The 27,369-nt window shown below is 36.3% G+C and overlaps 1 protein-coding gene across 1 annotated transcript in view; it reads right to left on the bottom strand.

Annotated features, from left to right (window-relative positions):
- The window catches only part of TTC8 (tetratricopeptide repeat domain 8), a 40,396-nt gene extending 14,617 nt beyond the window's left edge, over positions 1 to 25,779 (bottom strand). Inside the window, exons 1-8 of the mRNA XM_079308055.1 lie at positions 25,558 to 25,779; positions 17,260 to 17,289; positions 14,164 to 14,284; positions 11,825 to 11,888; positions 11,511 to 11,670; positions 10,684 to 10,773; positions 6,882 to 6,926; positions 530 to 615 (exon numbers count right to left, since the gene is read on the bottom strand). Coding sequence (XP_079164181.1) covers positions 530 to 615; positions 6,882 to 6,926; positions 10,684 to 10,773; positions 11,511 to 11,670; positions 11,825 to 11,888; positions 14,164 to 14,284; positions 17,260 to 17,289; positions 25,558 to 25,665 — 704 coding nt within the window. The 5' untranslated portion in view covers positions 25,666 to 25,779. The remainder of the gene's footprint in view (positions 1 to 529; positions 616 to 6,881; positions 6,927 to 10,683; positions 10,774 to 11,510; positions 11,671 to 11,824; positions 11,889 to 14,163; positions 14,285 to 17,259; positions 17,290 to 25,557) is intronic.
- Positions 25,780 to 27,369: the final 1,590 nt, after the last annotated feature.

Genomic DNA, 27,369 nt, shown 5'->3' with positions numbered 1-27,369 from the left:
AAAAATGGAGTGAAGTTGAGCCCAGGAAGAAGGAAAGGGTGGGTAGTTGTTTTAAGAATTGCTAATATTTCTCATTATCCTATTCTGGTTTGATGCTTGTGTATGGGGCAGCCTGAGGCCTCAGCATATGTAATTCTGGCAGCAAGGGTCTAACATGAATATTTTATTCTGAATTATTTCATCAATCTGAAGCCCTCATTGGGAGGCTATTTCTCAAACTAATACTGTAATATTTATATGGTCTGTTTTAACAATAGTTCTTAGCATTTATTGACTAACTTTTCAAATAATTACTTTAAAGTCCATTAACAATGGCAAAATTGCAACTAATTCAGTTACTCCATATGGATGCCTTTATCTCAAGCAGTGGTCTCTTTGCACATTAAAGGAGATTTAACTGTAATCACAGCACTCTCCAACAAAACACTTTCTGAGCTATTTCTCTCTGTTCAGCATTGCCCAGCACACCCAGCAGTACAGGTCCTGCACTCCCAATTACTCACCACAGAAGAAATGAACAATGGCTTACCTATAGTAGCACTTTCCAATTTGGACTTTCCACCACCAGTCCTTGAACTGTGCGTGCTCAGTGGCAAGGGCTGCCAAATCTAGAGCCTTCCAAAACAAACCCATCATCTCAAAATTAATGTTTACACAAAGAAAACATGGCAAAGATTTTTGTGAAGAGAAAATTTTAAACAAAAGTCCAGTTAACTTGAGGTGGAGGCGCTGCTTTTTTGTTTATTACTTTTGTAGTTCAGGGCATAAAATAGCTGAAAGGATTATTTGTCCCTATAAAGATATGCAATCCAAACAGTTTCTTCTAAATCAAAGAGAAAACAGAAAATTAATTTGATCAGACTCCTGCAATGCACTTCAAAATTTATTGTTTGTTTAAGCACAAACACTTTTTCCGGGCTTCCCATCGTTTTAGTAAAAGTTGTTAAAACCAAGTAAAAATAAACTGAAATAAATAAGTTCAGCAAGATTGAAATACTATAGAAATTTTCATCTCATTGCTAATACCAGTGTGCCATCACTTCTGGAAACTCTCAAATGTGTAGAATAAGAAACACTTCTTCCTTTAAAAAGTCTGTAATGTAAACAATTATTTTATTACAGGAAAAACAGAAAAATATTCTAAGAAACAGGTATCTATTGAAGATGGTGGAAGTCTAAAATCTCTTTTGTCTGGTGTACTGGAAAAGCAGATAAGCTAATCAATGTGCTCTCATCAGCCACCACAGCCAGAAGCTATGACCTTTCAGGTTTTAGCTATAATTTCAATACCTCTGTTAAAACAAATAGAAATCTTTTCTGTACCACAACCTACCATAGAAGAACTTGTGAGGGTTTTTTTAATATTAAATTTCATTTCATTTTGCCTCAGAACATACCAAAGCCATATTATGTTTGTTAGATTTTTCAGGATATCATCAGAAGTAGGGTAAAAAACTTTAACACAGTGTTTTTATAATAAAGAACTGAGCTCTCTTGCCTACTTTGTTTGGTAAACACTTTGCAGACCACAGAAATCATAAACAAGTTGTCTATTAGGAACAATATGTAAAAAATTCTGTGTACCAGTCACTCAGTAGCATAGAAAAAAATAATTCCAGGAAAAATTAATGTGAATATTGAAATGCTGAAAGAGCCCAATTTAGTGACATCTACAATTATGCTGGATTCCTGTTCATTCTGCAATTAGTCAATGGGTTTAGATCTGACATAATGAAGAAAAGTCAGTACAGCTATGACAATTTAGACAAGTTGCTCTCTTCTGGCTTTGTGAGAAAGAATAATTAGTTTTCTGCAGCAATTCAGGATTAGTACTTGCACCAGTGCTGTCCCTAAGAGAAAGAGATCGCTGTCATTCCCTGCCTCTGAGAGAAACAGGAGAGAGAAAACTCAGGTAAATTTACAACTCTGAAACTGTTTCTTCAGGTTAGGTGGAATTCTTGAAGGCCTTAGATGGCAGCTCTTATCTTTGTTGTCCTTTCTTTCTTAATGTCTTTGCAAATTGCCCAACAGGGCTTTTGGATGCTACAACTATAATGGGGAATAAGCTTGCTTCAAGACAGAAATTGTCCAGATACCCTTCCAGACAGATTCATCCTTTCATATAAAGATACATAATTAATTTTGTTTCGGTACTGGAAAATTTGTGAAAGCAGTTTATGTTAAAAAATTGGTTACTTTTGTTGCATTTATTTTGTTGCCTTTGTGTATAAACAACCTGGGCGACTGTCAAATACCACACCTGCTTCTAATGCAGCAGGAGCAGCCACTTCAGAGGAGTAAGGATCAGACCACAAATGCTGTGCCCCAAAGAGCTTTCCTCAGAGTTCTGTGATGGCAAGGGCCCAAGGAGGACTGAGTTTCAGAAAATTATCTCTTCTGTAGCTACACATTCAGGTTTCTTTCTGGTACCCTAATTCTGATAACTATTTTATGCAAGGTTAACAATTTTGGCTGTGATTGGAAAATGGGAATTAAGACTGCTTCAGGCTTAGTCGACAGTAGTATCAGCAGCTTATCCATCAGTGCAGATCCTGAACTCTTCTGGGATCTTCTACTAATATCAAGAAACACAGCATGAGTTCATTTTGAAGTAAGTCTATGAAATTAAATCCTGTTTTTACATTTTCTAATTAAGAACAAAGGAAAGGAGGAGGAAGATCCTGTTTCTGATACTTTATAAGCAATTACAATAACTTCAATCAAAAAATACTGTCAAAGCTACAAATACTTCTGAAAAGTGTTTGCCTGAAAAGGCTTCTTGTATGCTATTACTAAAACAGTCTTTTGACAATGTGGCTCTTGAAATATTAGTAAATGCATTAAAATAGTTCTTTAAAAGTAAAAGCTTTCAGCTTGCCATGTCAACTGCTAGCATGTTTAAATTCCAGTTTGCTGCAAAATTGGGGGTTTTTAATTGTACAGTTTGGGTACAAATCAATGTTCAATCTGCACAATACATTAATTTAAAACCAATCCATAAGAGCAGTAGTGATATGCCTGCCCTCCACTCCTGTGTGCTGCTGGATGTTGGTGCAATCACATTAATAACTGAAAGGGAAAAACAGGATGGATTTGGAATTGGCAGATACTGAATGCCCTTTCAAGGATTTTTGACTGTAATACATAAATCAGTTTGAAACCTATGCTGTGCTGCTTGTTCTGAAAGTCTTAATGAACTTTAGGATATAACTCATAATTGGGACATACTGATAAGCTGAAGGTTTTATGTCTAGAGCACTTAGCCTACCAGAAATGCAGAGTCCATTTCAACAACAGCCTTAACCCTGACAAGCTTTTCAGAACAAATTTATTTTACTCTCAGTTCTTATGTTTGTGCAAATAAAAATGTTTGGAAAACCCTGATACTTGACGGATTTTCTGTTTCCTTTTAAAAAAAGTTTTTCTTAAAGAATGAAAATTAATGTAGACTCTTTAATTGTATTTAGCATGATTCTGAGTTTCTTTTTTACCATTACTTTCCTTAGCTGAATGGTATTATACCTAAGACTTCCAAACTATCTACCAGCTGTAATGCAGTACAAAATAGCCTGTAGGGTTGTGGCAATTTACTATTATATTGCAAAATTAAATTGGTAAATGTACAGTTGTTTGAAACAGTAATTTCATACAGAGTATTGTATGCACCTAGAAATTAGGGAGATGGAAACAATAGTGAGCATCTGCTGCTTCTTTGATGTGCTGTTGAATAGCAGTAATTTTCCCAGCAACAATTATTGACTAAAGTCTTATTTGTAGACAAATCAACATCAGATAGTCTGTAAGATAGCTGAGGAAATGACATTAGCCATAGTCAATTTAGCACCATTTATTTTGGTGAGTGTCTTCTGGATTTCTCTATTTTGTAGATTAACATCATTCCATTTTAAATAGATTTCTATCAGGGAGTATAAACTGCAAAGTATTGAGAAGAAGTAAGGAAAATTGAGATGTCGTGACTTCTGGCCACAAATGTATCATGTACAATCTTTGTGCTTCCACAGGACAAAGTGTTTTGTCATCATTACCCACCTGTGAATAATGGCAAAATACAATGCCACGGTCGAACAAAAAAAGTAGCAGCAGAACTATTTCTGGACAAGTCTTTGAAAGTGCCCTGCTCTTACAGCCTTTAGCCCATAAAATGGCTTTTAGAAATAGCTCAAGAAGTACAGAAAGTCAGTTATTAAGTATATGTGTTCAAAAGGAAACAAGTCAAGAACAATAATGGATACAAAAATAGTAGTTTCTTCAGACAAGTGTTTAATTTTTCATTACATAAGACAAAAGACTTTTGAATATATTTTCAAGTGCTGAAAAGCTCAGTGCTTCTCTCTTCTTGCATCCCCACGTTTCTGATAATTGATAGATTACAGATATATTTAGTTTTAATTTGAACCAATTTCCTCGTTTCATTTATCCAGTTGAATGCATGCTGATTAATGGCAATTCTCAACTGAAACTGCTGATTCTTTTTTTCCTTTCTAAATACTGGCTAAATAGGAAACAGAAAATAAATAATAAAACTGCCTTTGTTTCTCAAATAATAATGCAAATGAGAACAGTACAGATTGCTCCAGTCCAGCACAGTGACAAAGAAAGGATATTGTAACTACTGCTTTGTGTTTTATTTGCAAAACTGCAGGAGGTGGTGTTCTATCCATGTAGAAAGCCCAAAGTAAATACTTTCAAACTTAAGTCAATTTCCCAGGCTTCCAAGCCTTTCAATCTGTTTCATCTCATATCATACAGAAAAGTGCTGGGTTTTAAGAATGTCTATCATTACAGAGCAGCAGAAAATACAAAGATGTAAGACATGTCAGTGAATGTTATAAAAAGTGATCAAGCAAGAGCCAGATTGACTTTTAAAAGTTAACATATGTGCTGTTTCTCTGATGAACCCTAAGTAACCAAATTCTTTTCAGGGAGAAGTAAGATACTGAATTTATGAAATGCCATTGTTAGGAGAGGTGAATAAACAGTGATGCAGCCACATTTTAGCAGACCTGGAGGTGTTTCTGTATATTTTTTATGAAAAATTAATGAAGATGAGGTTCCAAAGGAAGGGAAAACAGTTTGGAGAATGGAGTTATATTGCAAATGGTGTAGAAAGCCCATAAGAAAAGTCAGTGAAAGCAAATGAAAGAAAAGCAAACTGAACAGCTAAAAAATATCTCTTCAGAGACATACATTACATTATAAAGACACCTTATTCTGTAATATGTATGAATTAAATTCACAACAATATTTTTTTCCAAGAAGATGCAATCATTAACCAGACACAGAGCATTACACAGTAATGGTGATTAATCTGACGCCTCTTTGCTCAGGTGGGTAAAAAAATACAGACAGAACTTTTCCTGCAAGAGAGTGATTTGGGATTCTCAGCAAGGATTTTAAAATACATGCAGTGTCTTCCAATTTTTTCTGGAGTTCTTGGAAAATTACCTGCATTATATGAATCTATGTCTAGCCTACAGATCCTGCATGTCCTTAAAAGTGTAGGCACATGCAGCTCCATATCAAGTGATCCTTTTATTTTTAGTGAACTGGATTTTCAGTAACAAACATGAATTTTTAATTATTAGTGGGCTAAAGCCCAAGCACTTCCTTCATATTCAGTATTGGATATGTAAATGTTAATTTCTCTTTCTCTCTGACATTTCTGACACTTGCACTTACTGTTTCAATGATATTTTGGATTAATAGTGCATTACAATTCAATCCTCTTAAAAGAAGGCTATGCAATAAATTGACAGTGTACAACTATAATCATTTGATACTAGATTAAAAAGCTTCACATTGCAGTACATTTGGAAATTATTAGAAGCTATGTCAACAACAGCAAAATATTTTTGGTGTGCGTTATTGATTTACTGGGGAGTTTAACTCCAGATCTAATTGCACACCAGCTGTAGTATTGCAGGAAGTTCAATAACTGTTTAGTGAACTATGCATTACTGACATAAACTTCTGTCAAACAAACTTGGGCATTTTGATTACATTTCAACTGGGTGCACATATGTAACCCAGCAATGTAATATACTGACACTTTATTAATTCCATAAAGAGATCCTTTCCCTGGGTGAACTGCCAAAAAAACCCTGCAATGTTTATCCCTTTCTGACAGCTTAAACAATATGCACCCAAACTTGATCCTTCCCATTGAGTGCAATAACATAAGAACTACAGAAGAAAAATTTTGGACAGGTTAAGAGGGAAACTATAATGAGGAAAATATTTGAAGAGTAAGTGTTACAGCCAATCTTATGCACAGTATAATCTTTCTCTTGATATCACAAAACACCTCAGCACTACAGATTTACATTTCTAGAAAAAGTATCCAAAATCATATTGAAATTTTATTTTTATGTAGTTTAATCAAATGCATTTTGTTTCAACTCACCCAAATGCATAAGCAATCATCTCAGGAGTATAAAGTGTCAAGTGATGTTCAACAATATCTGTTTTGTCAGGTATTTTCACCTTCCTCTGTTAATGGACAGTCTTTTGTAACTTACACTCAATCCTCAGGACTCTGAACTTTCTAGGCAGCTCAGCTACCAGTCAGGTTCCAATAAATTCTGCTAACATGAAATCATTAGATTCAGAGATCTTTTCAAATTGATAGCTGAGGGACCCAGTTTTAAGAATTAGAATGTTTCACGTCTCAAAAAAGATAGCAATCCATATCTTTGTATTTGCCAATTATCACTCCTGGCTGATTTCTCACTCTTAAAAAACTATTAATGCTCCACTTCTATACTTGTGATGTTATACCTGGATCCTTAATTAGCAGAATACTGACAGAAATAACTGTGTCATACATAATAACATCTGAAAAAGGAACATGAGTTACTTACATTTTTTATGTCATTTTCATGGTGAAAGATATATTCAAACAATGCCTGCCAGAAGAATATTTAAAACATTGTCATATTTGAAGAGAAAAATTGATAATATTCTTTTAGAGGAATACAGAATGTTGATTATGCTAAGCAGAAATTATTTCTTTGGGAAACAATCACATTTGCACACAACAAATGCTGACATTCACATTTAAGACTCCAATAGACAAAACCTATAGATTTGCTACACTGCTACACTGCTACACTGCTACACTGTCATCAAGAAAAGCATCTTAATTCCTAATTTGTTGCAAAAGATTTGTGGAATTGCCTCTTATATTTGGTGTTTAACATCACTTTAAAACAAAAAAGGCAACTGTAACTTGATAGTGAATATATATTTGAGAATCTGGTACCATTTTAATGACTTTTTAACTGTAAAATCATCAATTGGTGATCCAAAAAAAGCTTTTTGCTTATGTGGTGCTTATGTAGTGCTAAACCTACTTAAAATAAACACAGGTTTATTAAGAATGCAAGCTGAGCAAACTTTGTTTTCAGATATTTTTTTTTAATCTCTACAATATTTTGGGATCTATAAAGTAAAAAAAAAAATTTAAAAAATTGTTTGTAAATGATAAATAAATGCTAATAATATTGTGCTTCTGAAAATCAAACACACCATCATAACACCAAAGCTTAAAGAAGTCACATTCATGACCTGTGCTGTGGCTAACTGCTTAAAAGCCCACAAGAACTACACAGCAAAATAACTGCAGCTTTGATTACTCCTGTATAAAGCTAATTAAGTCACACTACCTCATAGCTGTTCTGCACTAGAATATTAGATGGGTATATATCAGGTATTGGGGGTGGCATTTTCAGTGAATAAAATGACATTGAAAGATACTGGAAAACTAAGTGGAGACTGGAAGCCTCTGTTCCCAAAAATGTATTATAGATGCTAGTAACACAAGGTTCAATTGAATTGAACCTTGACCTTCTTTTGCATCCAAATCCCAAGTCTTAATTGCTTCAAAAGAACAGAACCTTTTTGCTAAATTCATTTCATTCATTCAAAAAAAGCCAGGAGAAAACATTGCCCCATAAAAAAAGAAACAGAGAACAAGACCTCAGTCTCCTAAGGGCTTTCTTGACCCTTCTGCCAGATTTTCTTAGACAAAACTCTTAAAATGTTCTTAAAATATTTACCTTCAGGAAACTAGAGAATTACTAATGAATTCTTATATCTTATTAGGAAAATACACCACAACCTACTTTTCTTCTAGTTTCGGTCAGAAAAGACTCTGAACAGATGATTAAAAGACATTAAAGAATTATAAATAGTAACACATTTATAAGGAGCTTAGAATAGGTAGATGAGAAAAGAATAGACAATAAAGAAGTACTGGAACATTTTCTCCTCTAGTTCAATAACAGAGAAGCATTCAGTAAAAGCGTGTAAATCTAAAGTGACAAAAAAGATGTTTTCTTGCATGGCTGACATGAGGAATTTACTGCTGTTATGCACAGACTCTGACCTTCAAAAGGATTTAAGTGACTGAACATTCACTTGGATAAAAATATCTAGAGTTATCTTATTAAGTCTATTAAAAATCCACAATCTAAAAAAGACAAAACTTTCTGTTTCATACCAGAGAACTGTTGCTAACTGGGATTTACCAGAGGCTTTCTCTGGTGACAGGTGATATCTTATGTCTACTATGGTGTTTAAGGTTAATGCTAGTCAAAGAGAAGCCACATTTCTGTACACTTTAAAACATTGGAAAACCTCAGACAGATAATCTGACTTCATAAAGATACAGTAAGGCTACTTTGCAAACACATAAGGAAGAAGTATGTAGGAGGTATTAATATATCAACAGGAATACACTGGATAATTATGTGAATTCAACAACTGCAAGGTTTATCACCTTTATGCACTGGGAGAGGTGACAGCTCAAAAAGTTTTAAAACTGTAAGCAATTATTATTAACAGACAGGGCAGTCTACATTCTCACCCCCTGCTTTGGCCTTAGCCTAATGCTGTTTTATTTAAAAACAGTTATAAATCCATGTAGCAACAAATTTAAACTTAGATCTTACATTCTGTGTGAAATGTTAATGTCATAATGTATTAGCTTCATAATACTGACAAGTACACTTGCTGCCTATGGATGTTTCTATGACTGTTGATTTACATTTTTTGGCTTAAGATTCTTTTCATATGAAACTGAAGGAAGACAAATCTGCCACAGAAAATGCTAATTAAAACCCAAAATTGTTAAAAATATGTATGTTTCTCATTTCTGAGAACCGTTGTTAAGAATATTTCCTCTGAAAGCTAACCTACCTACTTAAATAGCATGTAGTTAGCAATCATAATCAAAAACTAGCTGTCTTCAAGCAGAAGAACTAAGCCTAGTTTTTATGGATGTGTCTTGTGCTTCTTAATCCTTCCCAGGATTCTTACATTCCCTCTGTTTTCCAGACTGATTTATAATAATGTGTCTGCTGGCTGATTGCCAGCAAGGACATAACTGGACAAAAAGCATGCAGGATCTTTTCAGCACTGATAATGAACTGATTTGTAACTGCCCTCAGAAGTTAGTCTGGAAGTCTTCAATTACCTCACCAGACTAGAACTTACTACATTTGATACCTATTGTTCTGACTAGTTTGGTTAAGAGGCCAAGGGACAATGATGCAAGCAGTGGGTGAAGGATACAGTGCAATTGCACAAGATTTATTTCCTTTGAAAATTACACTGAAATGCAATGCCCTATATCAGTCCAGATCAAGCTTTAGAAAGCAAATAAATTTCCTGGTTGCTTATGAAAAACTGTTAACCAGAGTTTTGGACTGGAAGAGCTATTTCCACCAGCACATTATCAGATACTGCCACTCTTCTTAACAATGCTCACCATTATGTTTCTCAAAACAGACTGAATTCACACTGCTTTGTTCACCTTTAGGTAGAGAGCCAAATATATCTCTCTAGAGTGTGTTTGATACCTTGTGCTCCCTAGAGAGAATTGCTTGATGTGCTGTGCAAAATGAGCTGTTGGCTTCAGCCCAACAGTTGTTTTTTATGAACATACTATGCACAGAAAACATGTTCAACCATACAGCTAACTGGTTGTGTTGGGGAAAGATTCAACTGAAAGGCAACATAACAATAAATCTTCACACAAATTTCAGCTCCCTACCACTAGAGCTGAAACCTGTAAGTTGGGCAGACAACCTGCAAAAACCTGTTCCATTGTCAGACAGTTTCATTGACCATCAATCAGATGATCTTAACTGAAAATTAAGAAGTATTCTGAACAAAAAATGGTACCTTTTTACATAAAAAGTGTTAACTCGTGCCATAAAAGCAAAGGAAAAAATCCAAACATTGTGTACATTTTTAGGCCAGGTTTGCCATCTATTTGTACAGAGAACTGTATTTCCAGACATTAAGGAAGATTCTACTGATTTTTTTGCACCTGGGCTCTTTTTCTTTCTTTAGTTGCCCTTCATCACTCCTGGATGCACAGCTCAAGTTATTTTCCAGTGGAATATTTTTTCCTATACTAGTGTTTTTCCTAGGTTATACTTTTACCATAACCTCTTTAAACATACCTTCAATTTCAAGTCTGGTGAACATTGTCAAAAGGTTGAGTAACACACTATTTTTCTGAAGTTAATACTAAACCACTAAAAATCACTAAACCAATGTTCATCATTGTTTTTATCCCCAATCCCATGTACAGTTACATTGGAATGACACCAGAAAATAAGAAAAAGATATCACAACACTAAAATTGTTACATACCTTTGCCAGTTTGGGTTTCTGAGCATATTTTGTTAAATTCAGTCGAGACAGATTTATGAAAGGGCCATCTGGATTTGTTAGCATTGAAGCCTGAGGGGGAAAAAAAGAAGCTTTTTAAGTGTGAAGATCCCCTACACTTTTCCTGAAGATTTTCAAATTATTATTAGTATACAAGAAACCACCGAAATTCCAAACAAAACATTTCTAGGTTCACTGCTCTACTGTGCAGTACAGACTGTTCCTTCTTCTTCCCTGTCTTACCCCACTATTTCCATACAGTGCCTAAGCATGTAGCTTGGTAGTTGGGACACACAACCAAAAGAAATCTTCAAGAAATACTTAGGAAGATTAGTTCTTACCTGCAATAGTGATAAGATGCCATAATTTTACCATTAATGTGATTTTAATATGTATTACATATTCATGCTGTTTGCAGTTTATTAATTTTGCCAATGGAATGGGGTAAATTAGTATAGACTATATTCTTATCTTTTGACACATTGCTTAGCAATTGTTTTGTAGTAGACACGATGAAATCACGTAATAGTCTTTGCATGGCCTTCCATGAATAAAAATATGTCTCAAGAAGCCTCTGAAATTGGAATTGATACCAATCCTGGTGAATTTATGTATACTTTTTTATACAAATAGACTAGCAAATGCGCAAGAAGTTATATTTTCAAACTCTACTTTGAAAATAATCGAAAAAACTAAAAACACTCGCCTCCTTCAAACTTGAGTTTAGATGCAGCTTTTAAGTCAACTACAGTGTCACTGTGCCAGCCACTGTGACAAGGAATCTCCCATGGTGGGAAGAGGCAGCTCACCGTGCCGGGCCGGATGAAGCCCCCGGAGGCGCTGGTGAGTGGGCGGGCGGTCAGAGCTGTCCGGGGGGTTCTGATCGCCTGCTCCATGGTGCTCGGCCGCCCCCCTTGCGTGCTGGGCCTCACAAACCCTGTAATGGGTCGTCCTGATTGAGTTACTGGCCTGAAGATGATAAGCACATTATCCTTATGTTAAGCGGTATTTATTGACAAGGAATTTAAACAGTTACACCTGAAACGTATCATTTTCAGAAGCTCAAGTTTATGATTTGTTCATTTTTAACTTGTCACATTTTTAAAAATGGATTATCACATACCTAACAGCTGGGCTGGGGCCTCCACCTTGGCCAGTTCCAGGAAGTTTCAAAGATGTTCCTGGTCCTACAAAATAAAACCATTTCTCACTTCACTCTGAGATATTGCTCCCTTGTCCAGGGATTTAAAGTGCTTGGTAGGCAAAGACAATACCAATTACAATATGAGAGGTGCTGATACACAGTTTTATGTTTCTGAACTATGACTTTAGTGGAGGAGGATATCCTGAAAGATCTGCCACAGTGAAAGAGCCCAGTCAAGACCAACTATGGCTAACACACTTCAACAGCAAAAAACAAAGCCCCCAATCAGTAAGCAACCATTTTTATTAAGCCATGTGTATAAGTGGAGTAATCACAGAACCACAGAATGGTGGAGGTTTGAAAGGACCTCTGGAGGCCATCTGGTCCAACCATGCCCAAGCAGGGACACCTGATGCCAGCTGCCCAGGACCCTATTTAGATGGTTTCTGGACAGCTCTGAGGAGGTAGATTTCACAGTTTCCCTGGGCAGCCTATGCCAGTTCTCAGTCACCCTCACAGTTAAAAATAAATGTTTCCTGATGCTCAGAAGAAACCTCCTGAGTTTCAGTTTGTGCCCTCTCCCTCTGCTCCTGTCACTGGGCACCACTGATTCAGTCCTCCTTGCACTCTGTTTAGCCATTTCTGTGCTTACCTTCTATGAGAAAGTGTTCTATTAGAACACCTCAGATGTGCAAATAAAGTAAAATGAATGTGTAGAAGAAAAACATGTTTTCTGCATGTTAATGGACCCTTTTCTGGTTTGGTGACTACAAAAGACCAGTGGATGACTAGAAAGGATTAAGAAAAGAGTTTCAAGACTAAAAATTAGAAGATATAACTCAGAATGAGAAGATTGTTTGACTTATCAAAGAAAAGATCACTGGACTTATCAAAGAAAAGATGATTTAATGGCAGATTTAACTACTTACTTCGGAAATGTACCTTTGAAAATAACTTTATATCAGGCATACAATGCTCACAAAGAAGAAACAGGTTGAGTTATAGTTGATAATTCCCACTAAAGATACAGCACACTGATAAAAGCTAGTAAATTTAATAATTTACAAAATACTGCAGGGGGTTGTCTATCTTTGGAAAGTTCTTATAGTTTCTGAAAATTATATACTAGCTCAGGCACATCTAACAGACTTGAAGCACAAAAAGCAGTGTCTTATCTCTATGATTCAGAAGTACAGGCTACACTATTGTAATAATTTTCTTTGGTTTTGAAATCTGTGACACAGTATCCAGAAAGTCACCTTTTTTCAGTTTCAACATAATATGAATATATTTTTCCAGAATGTCTTATCTCTAAATAGTATTCATCAAATTATTTTTCTTGGAAGATAATACCTAGAACAGGGGGTCACAAAATCAAATAAAACTCTAAATTTTATTACTATGGTGTTTTAAGAGATATATATATATAATTAGTTGATCACAATGTATATACACATCTCCAGTACTGTCTGACTGTGACCAAGCATGTAAGGAAAATTTTAACAAATGTAATCAGATAGATATGAAATTATCGACATCTATACAGGCAAGAAAAACTTTTAACACTTCAAGTATCACTTCCAGTTCTTCCCTTGAATTCCACATGGTATGTGATTGAAAGCCACACTTCATAAGTTACATAAAAAATTTCCATGTGGACGGTACTAAAGAAACAGAGAAAAATACAAAAAATGCCAAAAAAGTAGTGGAAGACAACTAATTATTGTCCACTCGGAAGGAAACTGATGAAGCTGAAAAAGAATTGCATAGAAGAAACAATGACAGAGCTGAAGAACTGCTCTGTGAAGGAAGAGAAAAATGAAGTAGAAAAAAGAAGAAGAAAGAAAATCAGTTCAGATAACATTTGCAGGACATGATGCCAAAAGGTGATATCTGACTGTTGTCTACACTACAGGCATATGGATAAAATTCACAGTACACCAAGGGCAGATTTTTTGTCTAATTTCCCACACCTCCCAAGAAGCCAGAAAGGAGCAGAAGAAATCTACATACTGGTGGAAAAAGCAAGTGACCACTTGTATGTTCACTACATTTCCCCAAATGTAGAAGAAAAGCTGACAAAACATGATTGAGCAGGGTCTGAACTCTCATCTGACAGGCCTAAGAGCTACATCAAGAACACATGTGGATCTCAATATTACCATGCAACCGTAAAACAACATAAAAATACTCTTTTTACCAATACTAAATGCTGTATCAGGTCACCTCAGTTTGTACTACTCTATGGTAGATGACACAAGAGATGGCCAAAAGAGCTCTTGTTGAGTCAATGTATTTGAAGTGGAAGTCAATCTTACGTGCAACTTGAGCAACAGCATTTTCATCCAGGATCATCTCTGCGATTCCTTCTTGATCCATATCAATTTCATCCACATACACCATTTCTGTCAAAGCTCGTGTTTTCAGGCTCCAGGCAGCCTGAATAAGGATAAGTAAAAAGTAAAATATCTTCAAGACACTAAGTAAATACTCTAATCAGCAATTCCACCATTTCTTTATTATTCAATTCACAGTTTTATTAGGCTTGAATAGGGTGTTGACTTAAAAACAGCTGAGTATATCCATCTGTCTGATGGAGGTATAAAGGGGGACTAAGTCCTTTGTTCAAACACCAGCTGTAAAACACTGTATAAATACATAACCTAGGCATTTCAGATTATAAGAGTATTTGAATACATTTTAGTGACCTGAATTGACAAATTACTACATTGTATGTCTTGGAGGATAATCTGAGCAGTGTGGAGAGGCAAGCATAACTCTAACCTATGTGACCAGCTTTGTGTAGACTGTGAAGACACCAAATCTGTGGGGAGGAAAAAGAAAACATGAAAAATCAGTAGCAGCTGTATAGAAATACCAACAGTGTACGTGCAGGTCCAACCACTTTGATAATTTGATATGCTTGTAAGGTACTCATTCAACTGGCATAATAAAGGAAGCCACAAGACTAATCCCTGATCTTCCATCAGATACTGAACAGATCATCATAATTTTTTCCAAGTAAAAATCACTGCCAAAAAATTAGATTTGTTTCCTTTTTAACACACAGTACAGCAGTCTGGTGGAAAAGTATATTTAATATTTGCTAACGAGACCTTTCAAAATAGAAACAGACTGATGCTATCGTAATAGAAAAGAAGGTCAAACACATGGAAATGTTTGCTCCTTAAGTAAGATGTATGAGAAGATCTGAAATTCAGGCTTACTTAATAATTTAAGTAATCATTTAATGAGACACTTCTCATTCATCCTGTCTTTTTCTCTAGACTTCCCTTCTATGTAAATTTGTGTCAATCAAAAAGAAAATGTATCTAAAGATGCTGAAATATTTAATTATTTTTTTAAAAAGTGCTTTTTTCCAAGCAGAAGGAGGGCTTCAGCCAGCTGATTCAACCATGATTAGAAATCTTCATTCAGGAATGAAGAGAAGGGAATTCAACAGGATGATCTGAATCTAGGCCAGAGAGTCATAATCCAGATCTGCTTTATTTTTTTTTAGTTTCTTCCTATGTTGTAGGATAACAGCCTTTAATTAATGTTGAGATTTCTGTTGGATGTTCAACACCTTTAATGTTTTTTCATGATTCTATGAAGTATTTAGTTTGATGATTTTTTAATACCTTGATAGTATTCTGTTCTTTTCAAAGACATGTATATCTGCAGTCAATATAACCATGTCTATACATGGAATATGCTCCAATTAGAGCTCTTTTATAGCCAACCACTGGCTAATTTCTTACTAGAAGCAAGAACATCTGCCCATAGTAATGATCTTTTCCTGGAAATTGGAAGTAGTAACTCCTCTACACTAATTGCTAAAAGTGAGGTCAGTTCTTCACACAGGCATAAGTGTATTATTGTGATTTTTCCACTAACTAAAATCTGAAAATGTATTTTTAAAATCAACATGTCTCTTTGCAATTACTGGGCAAATATCTGTCATAAAAAGTAGATTCCTTAGCTATCTCTTCCAGTCTAAAGCTCCTAGTCCAAGGATTCACAGCCAACAAAAAATTCAAATATCACACAGTATTCCTTAATTCAGGAATCTAAAACATCTGTTTGTAGATTACAGATCATCTGCTTTCTCTTTGTGGGACTGATAATTTTGTTTTGTGATAACCACTATGTCTGGAGCTTATGAAGATAAACTGCATTTTTATGAAACAGCACCTATATGGTAGGAAAAAGAAAGGGAAGCTAATTTCAGACAACCCACATATTCACAACATAACAAATATAGCTTGCTTAACTCATAATCAGAACAAAATTTATAATACCTAATAGCAATTAATGAGGTTCAGAAATGTGAAACAGTATGTAGATATACAGTATACAGTATGTAAGTCTAAAATCCAGAAAGAAAAGTGACAAAACATTTTTCACTCAGTTGATGAGAAGTTTGTAACTTCTCGAGTATTGATAGAATCGAGTATTTTCTTTTTATTCCTGAAATGTCCAACAACCAAATTAAAAATATAAACTTAGTATTTAAATTTAAATATTTTCTCTGAACATGAATACACATTTCTAAGAGCTTGTATTCTCCAATAATACTTTCTATTATAACAAATTTTATTCCATACACAATGAAAACCTCAGAACACAACTACATGGTGAAGGGTAATAATTACACTCAAGAAGATATCCAGTAGTGTTTCAGTGAAACCATTTTTATGTAAACAACTTGCATGAATTCATGAAGTGTAATTAAAGACCTGTAAAATATGTTATGGAGCTATATTTGAAGATGCCATTTCACATCACATTTAATCTCTTCTGGCTGTGGGCGAGAGCCAAAAGATGCCATCACCTGCACAATACTGTTCTTGCAATTGAAATAATCTAGAGCTAATGTGGGCAGAGTGAAAATTAATTAATAACTCTCAGTCTTCCCTTACTTATGTAAACCATCATGATGTACCTACAAGGCTACAAGAGTCTACACAAGGTAGGCAGTGAGCCTGAGCTGCAAGAGCAGGAAGAGCATGGGTAAGAGCCCACCATCACATGCATTTAATAAAACATGAAAGTGAGCCCTAAGAGCACTAACATTGTTCTCTCTGTGAATACACATTTTCTTCCTAATCTCATCTGCAGATGAAGGTCATTCAGTTCAAGGTAGATTCAATTTAGCTTTTAGAAAGCACTGTACTGCTGAATAAAGATATAGGAAAAATATGAGAGAAATAAAATTCTATCGAAGATAAAAGCTGCCTGTTCAAAATATCAAAAATCTTCCCCTTATCAAATGTAATGCCTTACCAATAACAACAACAACAACAACAAATCATGCTATTGAGGACTTAACAACAAAACAAGTATTATTCAGTGTATCAGAAATTCTTCCCAGTGACTGCATCAAGTAATTGTATTTATGGAAAAAACTTTACCTGAAACACAGTGTATTCAGAATCAAGCTCCTGAAAAGAGAGAGAATAAAAACTGAGGAATGGAAATGCAAAACAATAAAAACAACAACACAAGTGCATTTATACTTTGTGATGACCTCATTTTGCACAAACATTTTCTCTCTGACACATATATCCAAATTTCCATTTTATCACATTATCTCAACTTACACCCATTATGAAGCTAATCAATGTTTTGCACAATGAAAGTAAATTTGAAGTGAGTGTATCTTTCTGATATCTTTGCTTTCTTGCTTCTGCTGGATCATCCTAGTCAAATCTTAGATTAACATTCAAGCACTATGAAGCTGAAAAATTATAGATTAAAAGAAAATGAACTTGGAAGATGTATGCACATCCCCTAAAAATTAACCAGATTATCACACCATGGTCTTTAGAATGTCTACTTAATAAAATCCATTTTTGCACACTTTTTTTAGTTGCTGCTGGTGATTACACTCAAAAAGACAAAAGAAAATTTTAAGTCTTTTTTCATGGTACTTTTAGATGAAGATGATGTATTCATTGCATTTGGACAGTCATATTGCAAGTGGAATAAATGTCAAATTAACAGCCTATTGCACTACTAAAAAAACAAAATAAAAGCTACCAGATTAAGTATAAGTGAAAAAGCTGGAATTTGCATCTACTTGAAAACTTCTGGTAAAACTGAGTAAATAGCATGACAAGAAAAAATGTAGGCTTAACACCAATTAGTGTGTAATTATCATGTTTACATAATATTTAAACTACCCTTCAGTGCTTTTGTTGTTCACTTCCAGGGATGGGCGATGAGTTTTTCCTAATGCATTACTTTATCTTTAGACAAGGAAAGTGAGAGATAGTCACTTTCTCTAAATCATTATTAATCGTTTATAGTATCAGACAATTTCTGTTCCTAGAGGCAATGAAAATTTTTGTGCATATCTAGCATTGAGCAAATCTATCGCAATTAAACCAACTACATTAGACTGAATAGACAATCTTCAAGAAATTCAGACTATAAAGGGACTTCTGAAGGTCTCTAGTCCAAAGTCCTCAAAGCAAGGTCAGCTATGAAGTCAGCTGAGGTTGCTCAAAGTTTTGTCCAATTGTATCTTGAAAACTTGCAAGGATGGAGGCTCCACAATGCCACAGGGTAACATGGTCCACTGCTGACTATCCTTACTGAGAAATGTTTTTCTTCATACCAAGCCAAAGCCTCCTTTACTCTCTGCATCATTGCAAGTGATACCATATTCTTGACAACCTCCTTGTATGTATTAGAAGGCTGCTATTGGATTACACCAATGTCTTCTCCCAGCTCAAGGACTGCCCTGTTGCTGGCTTGCTTTGCAGCCAAGACACAGAGCTGCCTTCTGTTCCACCAGGAGAATGGCAATGTCAAGATCACCCCAGGGACGTATGAGACTCGGTCTACTTCTTTCAATTAGAACATTTTTACTCAGTAAATTCTATGGCAGCAGGGACCTGGAATATTGGTGAAGGACATTTCCTTCTGTAGTGCACTGGAATTTGTGGCCTTTAAAGGATTGTGTTTGGAGCCTAAAAGTTGTTCACTGGTGTTAGAATGCATAACACATCTTACACATTGAGTATTCTGTGGAATACTCAGGGATTAATCTCAGTTGACTGCAAGGTACCTGAGCCTGACTAAGGCACTGAAACTGGTTTTGCATCTTAGTTGTATGATTAAATGAACTATTACAATTCTTTTATGTATAGCAGTTGTTTTCTTTAAAAAGAAACTATTCAGCTTTCTAAGTGATAAAGAACACTGAGGTATTTCAGTTTGCATTTTATTCACCCCATTGTGTCTGAGTATTATAGTACATACGAAGATGGTTTTAAGAACAGTAGGTGGTCTTCCATACCATATGTGCTACAGTAACTAATGAGGACAAGTTAGGAATATTATGTCAACACTAATACAGAAACACCTCAATGTTACAGATGTGTATATTACTTTAGGCACTGTTCATTAGGTTTAAAAAATAATTTAAAAATCAAACAAATTTGCTTTTGTAGGAGCACTTATATTACTATAAAATTCAGAAACTATGTCCCCCATGATTTTGGCAAAAAAGTAGAGTTGATCAATAATACTAAAACCATTGCACTCTCATAATTGTAGGTGAGAGTATGCATTATTCATACATACTAACACAGTGTTTCAGTTTTTGACAAGAAGTAACTTTAGATTTAGCAGGTAACAGGACACGAAGATTAAACAAAGTATGGAATAACAAAAATTACATTAAAATATAATATACTTTAATATACTTTGGGTGGATCCAGTAGTTGCTACACATGCAAGTAATCCACAGCAACTAGATTTTAAATAAAGCATTCTTTGAGAGGATTAACAAATAGCATTGCCCTGTAAGCTTGACTCTCAAAACAAAAGCTCAAATTTATTCTTCATTTACACATACAAAGCTCCCTTGAAAGCCAAAAGATTGTAAAAGCAATGAAGGAACTATTTAATCCAGATCCCTAAATCCACTGAGGGCATTTTAATATTAAAATGTAAAGTCCTTTTATTTGAATATAAAAAATACTTAGAATAATTAAGTTTTTTGATGCTTATAGCCTGGAAGAGGGAATATATTACATACCTTATCTTATTAATAAGGTTTCACTCTACAATTAGTTTCAGGTGAGTTTAATTTAACACATGCAAAATATTAAAATTATTATATTCTGAAAATGCTCTTTAAATTATTAAGAGCAGAAATACAAAAAAAGACCCCAAACCTTTACCAAGGAACAATGACTTCACTCTGTTACTATTTTCAAGCATAAATCTACAGTCTGTTACACCAATAATTGATTTCAGTTGAAAATGCTTTTTCAAATCAAGTACAATGTCCATAAACATAACTGTGATAACTTTATTATGATCTTACAAAAACAAGTATGCAAATTATAGCAGCTGAAAGTTCAACGTGGAAGAAAGGATGAATGAACAAAATGAAATCCTTAAAAAAGACCATTAAACAAGTTAAAGGAAGAACATCCACTATATGTCTATTAATTACATTGGACAAATTTTTTCTATTGTTAAAATAGAGCAGGCCTGAAACATGGGCTCTGTTTATTGCCTTGAATCTGACATATGGAACACAAAGAGTAATCAGATTAGGTGATTAATCAGGATGATCAACAGAGACAGTTCTGGATTGTATTTCCTCTAGGTCATGCTATTACTATAAACACAGAAGACAAGGCATGTTTGCTTACAATAGGAAATAATTAAACTGAACACCAGTATTTTACATATTTTTATGCCCAAATGCTAGTCACAAAAATACAGTTTTTACTTATCCCAAGATAAGAATGTCAGCATAGAAGTGAATTCCACTATACTCCATTTAAATTCCTAATTCTTAAACTAAGAAATGGACAGGATATTTTAGAGAAAATAAATTCAATCTTCCACAAGATGTAAATCAGTAGCAGCTAATTATTCTTCTATCACAATGTTATTTATTAAGAACTCTTCAGGAAAACTTAATTTATTCAAAAACATTTCAATTTTTTTGTTGTTGTTGTGCTCTTTAATAATTCAAAATTTATAATGGCACAGTATTTGATACTGCTATGCAAGAATATTTCTGATTCATACCCAGTTAGCCAAAAGGTCAACAAAGTACTTTAAAAACCTCCTAGGGCTTACTGCATCTGGTGACAGAGTTCAAAGAGAATTCTTCACCAATTAAGATAGCTTCTAAATGTACATGTGACTATTAACTAGATCATCAGTAAACTTATTTTTAAGATCCTTATATCATCATCTGCCATGTTCTTAAAGGAGAAATCTTGTCATTATACTTGTGATACAAACATATCCTGAATACTAAGCTACATGTACAGGTAGTGGTAAATCAAAACATAGGTCAAGATATACTGGTGAAGAAAATTTCTTACTACTTTTTTAAGTGTAGTGGTAAAAATGTACCTACATGTAATTCTGCAGCCCATAGCTCTAGGACAGTTCTGCAGATGAATGGAGCAGGAGTGGTGCTATGATTTAGCAGAGGAGCTAGGAAAAAACTGCACGTTTTTACACAGGAAAGGCCATCTCTTCAGGCATGAAAACTCTCCAGTTAGGCATTGTTAGTCTCATCCTTTACTTATCTGCTGTTACATGTCTTAGAAGGGAGAAGGCCAGTTACCTGAGCATGAAAAAGTTCTGACCTGTAAGAGTCACTGTTTAACTCAACCTGGGCATGTCTTTAAAGGACACCAGCTCCTGTAGCTTCAATTATACCCTAATGCATGCTGTTCAAAGAAGTGAGTCCCTGAACAGTGACAGAAGCTACTGTTCCTACAAGATCCCTCTTTCCCTGGTTGCAGAGGTTGGGAAGCACATGCTTAGCAGAATATGGGACAAGAGGATAAGAACAGATGGCACAGTGATTACAGCCATTGAGTATTGCCTCGTGCTGCACAGCAGCTCACTTAATCCAAACTTTCTGCAAGTGTTGTCATTTGTCTGTCTGCTTTCCTGGTGCCCAACATGACATCTCTGGGGTCTGATTTGCAGAAGTACTACCATTAAGAATCTGACCATTAAATCTGCTAGAATTGCTATGTGTTTTTTAAGCAATATAAACCACACTTACTGGTTTAGGTACTAAAAATGATACTTAATTTTAGATAACTTGCCAGCTTATATTAAAATACTACTAATATAATTCACACAGATGAAAAACAGCAACATTTTCTGGTAGGTGGCTGAAGATGACAATTAAAGTTCAATCAAAATATTTAGGAGCTACAGATTTCATTAACATGCCATTTCAAAAGTAATCGAGATATCAGAAATCAAAGTCAAACTGCCTGAGAATAATCCTGGATTCTCAGTTAATGTGGAAATAAAATAATTGTAGATCACTTTTCTAATATTCACAACTACAGTGAATTAGCTGATAAACTATTATTGGAATAAATTCAGAATAATGTAAAATAGGATTAGACTAGGCAATCCAGAAGAGTTAAGTAATATATATCATTTATTTGAGTTCTAATTACCTCAGTGTTCAGCCTTGGATCTTAGAACTTTTCAAAGGTTTTAGAAAAATTATTTTATTAAATGTAAGGTATATATGCTACCATCCACAAACAGGATTCAATTTTTCATTCTGCTGTATTAAGTAAGCTCAAAATCGTTTGTAAGGTTTCAAGGACATATAAAACATACTTGAGACACTTTACTACTTCCTTTACTCCACCCCTGAAATTTTGCAGGGTAAAGAGGATAGACTGCAACCTGAAAGTAGCAGGTGTTAGAAAGTAATGAGATGAAAGTGCAACAACATGGGTAAGGAAAACACCCTTACAAATGAAAAGCGGAATAACACAAAAAATACAGGGTTACTTGGGACAGATAACCAGAAAATATTAGGATTTAAAGTTTATTGCAATAAAAAGGGTGAAATCTCAATATCATGAATACAGTTGACTGACAGAGATAAATGCTGTTACATATTAAGTTTGCAATGAATGTTATATTCTAATTAGAAAATAAAAAATGTTTTGATGAAGAGATTTTAGGTGTAACATTTTGTATGTTGAACTGGTTTGAGTTTGGTTCAAGTTGCACTCTTGAAAGTTATTTAACCAATATTCTGCTTTCTGCAACCTGTTGTACCACAATGAACAGGTGGTAAAAACAATGCTACATCTTCTCCTGTTCTTTTTGTCTGGACTAACAGAGAGGAATGATGGAAAAGAGCTGTGTAGCCATTCCATTACACACCACAAATGCAGTATGCTCCATGATCCTTCTGAAACATGCTGAATTTCCATTTATTTATCATCTCTACACTTACTTTATTTTTAAAGAAAATTTCTAAATTGTTATTCCTTACATTAAGTACTTCCATAGAGTCAAATCCACTTGGTGTCTGCAAACTTTACTTGAACATTACTGCATGAAATCTTTTCAGACAAAGATGGAAACATCCTGCCATGCACCTTTAAAAGTTATAGAGAAAGACTGATATTTCCTAATCTCAAATAGATATACTTTCAAATACTTTTAGAAGTCGTTTATTCCTGCTTAAAATGAGTCCTTAATAAGGATTCCTCAAGAAGATTGTATGAGGTAAGAATCAAACTAATCTTATTTCTAGTGTGCCTCTCTTCCATCTGAACTTTCCAGTAGGTTTGAAATGTGCTGTTACTAAAGAGTACCTTTTTCTGAATATGGAGACAGTTCTGAAATGAACATACTGAATAAAAATACATTATAAAATCCAGTCATTTGCATGCAACTGTGGCCTAAAAGTTTTTTCAGAACAGTGATGAAACCTAATCTTAAAATTCAGAGACTTCACCTAAGACTTCTATGAGCTTATGATTTGGTCTGGTATAGACAATGTTCACAACACCACTCTCTACCACTTCTCAAAGGAAATTATCTTAGGTATTGCTTTCCTCTTTCATTCTTATAAAAGATGAAGCTTACAGGCTGCTGTGAATATTTCAAAGACTCAATATAGTAATCAATCGTTTGACTCAATACAGAATTTGGATAAACTCTCACACTGCTGCTATATAAGGTCCTTGTTCTCTAAGAAGAATGTGTCCTTGTCTAAGAAAACAATTTAATTTATGTACTTAAATGCTTCACCATGTGTGATCTATGCTAGGAAGAAGAAAAACCAATTAGGATCTACATCAGAGAACCATAGAATGTGAAGGATTTGAAATGGACCTTAAGGAACATCAAGTTCCACCCTGCCCTTGCCATTGACAGGGACAACTCCCACCAGACCAGGTTGCTCAAAGCCTTATTCAACTACAGCCTTTCATTGCTGTTTTGTTAATTTCCTCCTAAATATTTTTTTCTCAGGCTCATACATCTTCTATTCCTTACCAGGGCTACTGGAAACAGCCCAGCAGAAGTTTGGAGTTGGTAAGTGTAACAATACCATTTTATACTTGAGCTTAAGCACAGAGTAGAAATGAAGTTGTTTTTTACATTCCCATGTTGAGATCATAGATTGAAAAATGGTTTTTTTCATTAAAAACTTTATAAATTAAGAGCTACAGAATCATTATGGTCTTCACAACTTTTATTTGCTGTTATCTGTGTTATTTCAAGAGTTTCTTTCACAAATCAAATGTTGTTCCTCCATATGCAAAGATCACATATATAAAGACTTAATAATGTAAATACACATAAATAACACAGCACTAGAATGGACCTAATACTGAGTCCCATTTAGGGTTCAGGAATAATGTTCTTGGAATACTTTCTCCACTAAAAATGTTTCTGCTGATGGCTCCTTATTTGTGCCTTACAGTATAAAACATAAAAAAATAATCCTTTAAATATCTATACTAAACCTGCTCAAATAATTACTGTGCTTTATATTTACAGTATTGTGTGACCATGCAGCTTTCTTTAAAGATTTGCCCTTTATGATAAAAACTGTGTTCAGGATTCTTAAAACATCTGTCTATAGGATGCTCTGAAAGACTTAAAAATTTACAGTAAAGTGTTTAAGATTAACTCTGTTCAATCACTGTTTTTAAAATATGGCATTAAAAATGTTTACACGAATGTAAACATTAATCCAGAAACAACTTTCTCAAATCCTGTGCTCTTACAGAAGGGTGAGAAAATATGTAGGCATTGAAAAACGTGTCCTACGTTTCCAGAAGTCTCTGCAGCTGGAAAAAGAACAAAGAGAGAGATATGGAAATGTCTCCTGTCCCAAGGTAGGGCACGTAGGTAAGGTGAGCTAAAATGTATGTCTTAACCTTATGTGATTTGGTCCATACAGCAGCTATGGCATCTCAACACCAGTACAAAATGAACAGGAACATCCCTAGCCGACATGATTTTAATCTCAGCTTTAACTCCGCAAAACCTTGAGTGCGTTAAAGCTCTCGCTGCGAAGAGCCCGGCCCGCGCAGCTGTCACGGCAGCGCTCCGGTAGCGCTCCGGCCGTACCGGCGGCAGCACCGGCGGCAGCACCGGCGGCTCCGCTCCCCGCTCGGGGCCGGGCTCCCCGGGGCGTGTCTGGGGCGGAGCGCAGCGCCCGCCGCCGCCTCAGGCCCGGGGAGCGCGGGGAGGCGGCGCTGCCCGGCCCGTCCTCCCGCTGCGGAGCTCGGCGCGGCCCAGCGCCTGCTCCTCGCTCGCAGGGATCGCTCCCGGTCCCTCCGGGACTGCAGCAGGCACAGGGGGGTCCCGCGGTGCTGAGGCAGCCGGGACGCGGCCGCTGCCGGCCCCCACCGCCTCCCGGCCCGGCCCGGCCCCGCTACCTGCTCGCCGAGCGGCCTCTCCAGCAGCTGCGAGCAGACATCGGCGCACTCCCGGAACTTCCTCCGCCTGAAGTAGCTCCAGGCCTGGAAGAGCGGCTCCAGCCCCATCTCGGAGCACCGAGGGGGTCCGGCCGGGCCCGGCGCCTCCGCCGCGTTGCCGCCGAGCGGGGCCGCGCTGGTGCTGCCGGAGCCCCGGGCCCCGCCTCGGCCGGCCGGGGCGGAGCGCGGGGCCGCGGGGGAGGCGGCTCTGGGCCTCCGGGCCCCGGCACGGAGCTGCGGCCCCGGCACGGAGCTGCGGCCCCGGCACGGAGCTGCGACCCCGGCACGGAGCTGCGGCCCCGGCACGGAGCTGCGGCCCCGCTCCCGGCCTGACCCTCCCTGCCAGCGCCGCTCGTGACTGAAAGCATAGTTCGATCTGTAATAATGGGACCTGTCTGCTTCCAGTAACCCCACTGTTCTTAACTGTTGTCATTTTCTGTCCTGTTATCTAGAGGAGTTAGGATACATGCCTAAACAAGAATAATACAGTCCATCAATCCATGTTCGGTGAAATGTCCTTTAGAACCATGGAGTCCCGGACGAGAAAAGTACAGGTGCTGTGAACAACACTTTCCAGTCTTGCAGACTCTATCAGTTCCTTTAGTTAATTTCTTTTTACAGGGAGATCATCAGGCCAAGATACTTAGAGATTTAAAAGTTGGAGTCCATTTGCTCCTAGTTTATGTGTACTATAAAATGGTGATTGCAACCATCAAACGAAGTAAAAGAAAAAATGCCTAGGGATGCTTGGAGCACTGACTGCATTTGTGGTGTGGGATGAACACTAACGAGATTGCTAGAATCACATTGTTGCCATTTAAAGAGATCATTCTGGTTTTATTGTTTTTGTCTCACTTAGACTACCATTTTGTCCAAAATGCCTGAAATTAATACCCAGGAAGACTGATGTCAGATGTAAAGATGGAGAAGCAGAAGTGGCAGTCCCAGGACTATCACTTATTCCAATATGGGAATAAGTTGTTTGAACTTCAGTATAACCTCTCAGCAAAAGGAAGGGGAAGATGGTTCTGCAGCAATTTTTGTTTGCTATACTGCTGGGAAAGGTATTCTTTGCACTTAATGATCAAGCTGAACTAATGTTATCCTATGGTAGCAATTAGATCAAGATGCATCTTCAGCTTTTTTGCAATGATATTTTGCATTGTTGCAAATGAAAGGAAAATCAATTTTCCTTCTTTCCAGCCGCCCCCTGGAAGGGGTTTTTGCTCTCTGTTTATTTGTAGATAAGGAGGGGGTTTTTTTCAGTTTCTACATGATATATGAAGCCAGAAAATTTTTGTTTGGTATTGACACACAGGTCATTCTATGCATATCATCTCTGAAGTCTTTTCCACTGATAATATTGCTTTTCACTTCCTGTGTGGAAGAATATTCTGAGCTTTCTAATATGGGGATTCTCATTTATATTGATTATCAAAATCACCAAATTTAAACTTTTAACCAGTATTTTCTCCAAATATTAATCTCTGTGGGTGGCCTCATTCCACTTCTTTAACTTACTAAAATCCTGGAATGCAGCACAGAGAGTCTCTGTGACTGCCATTGTGTGCTTTGTGAAATCCTGTATGTCAGTCTCCCTCCAGTGTAACTGCATGGAAGCTAAACAGCCAGGAATTGTGCTCAGAGCCTTCTGGAACAGGCTGCTCCAGTGTGGGCCCCCCATGGGGTCACAAGTCCTACCCTGAACCTGTTCCAGCATGGGCTCCTCTCTCCATAAGGCCACAGGTCCTGCAAGGAGCCTGCTCCATGAGG

Source organism: Erithacus rubecula (assembly GCF_903797595.1).
Source record: "Erithacus rubecula genome assembly, chromosome: 6".
In the NCBI taxonomy this organism is placed as follows: Eukaryota; Metazoa; Chordata; class Aves; order Passeriformes; family Muscicapidae; genus Erithacus; species Erithacus rubecula.
Note: the sequence above shows the minus strand (reverse complement) of the source record. Positions and strands in the feature narration are given on the sequence as shown.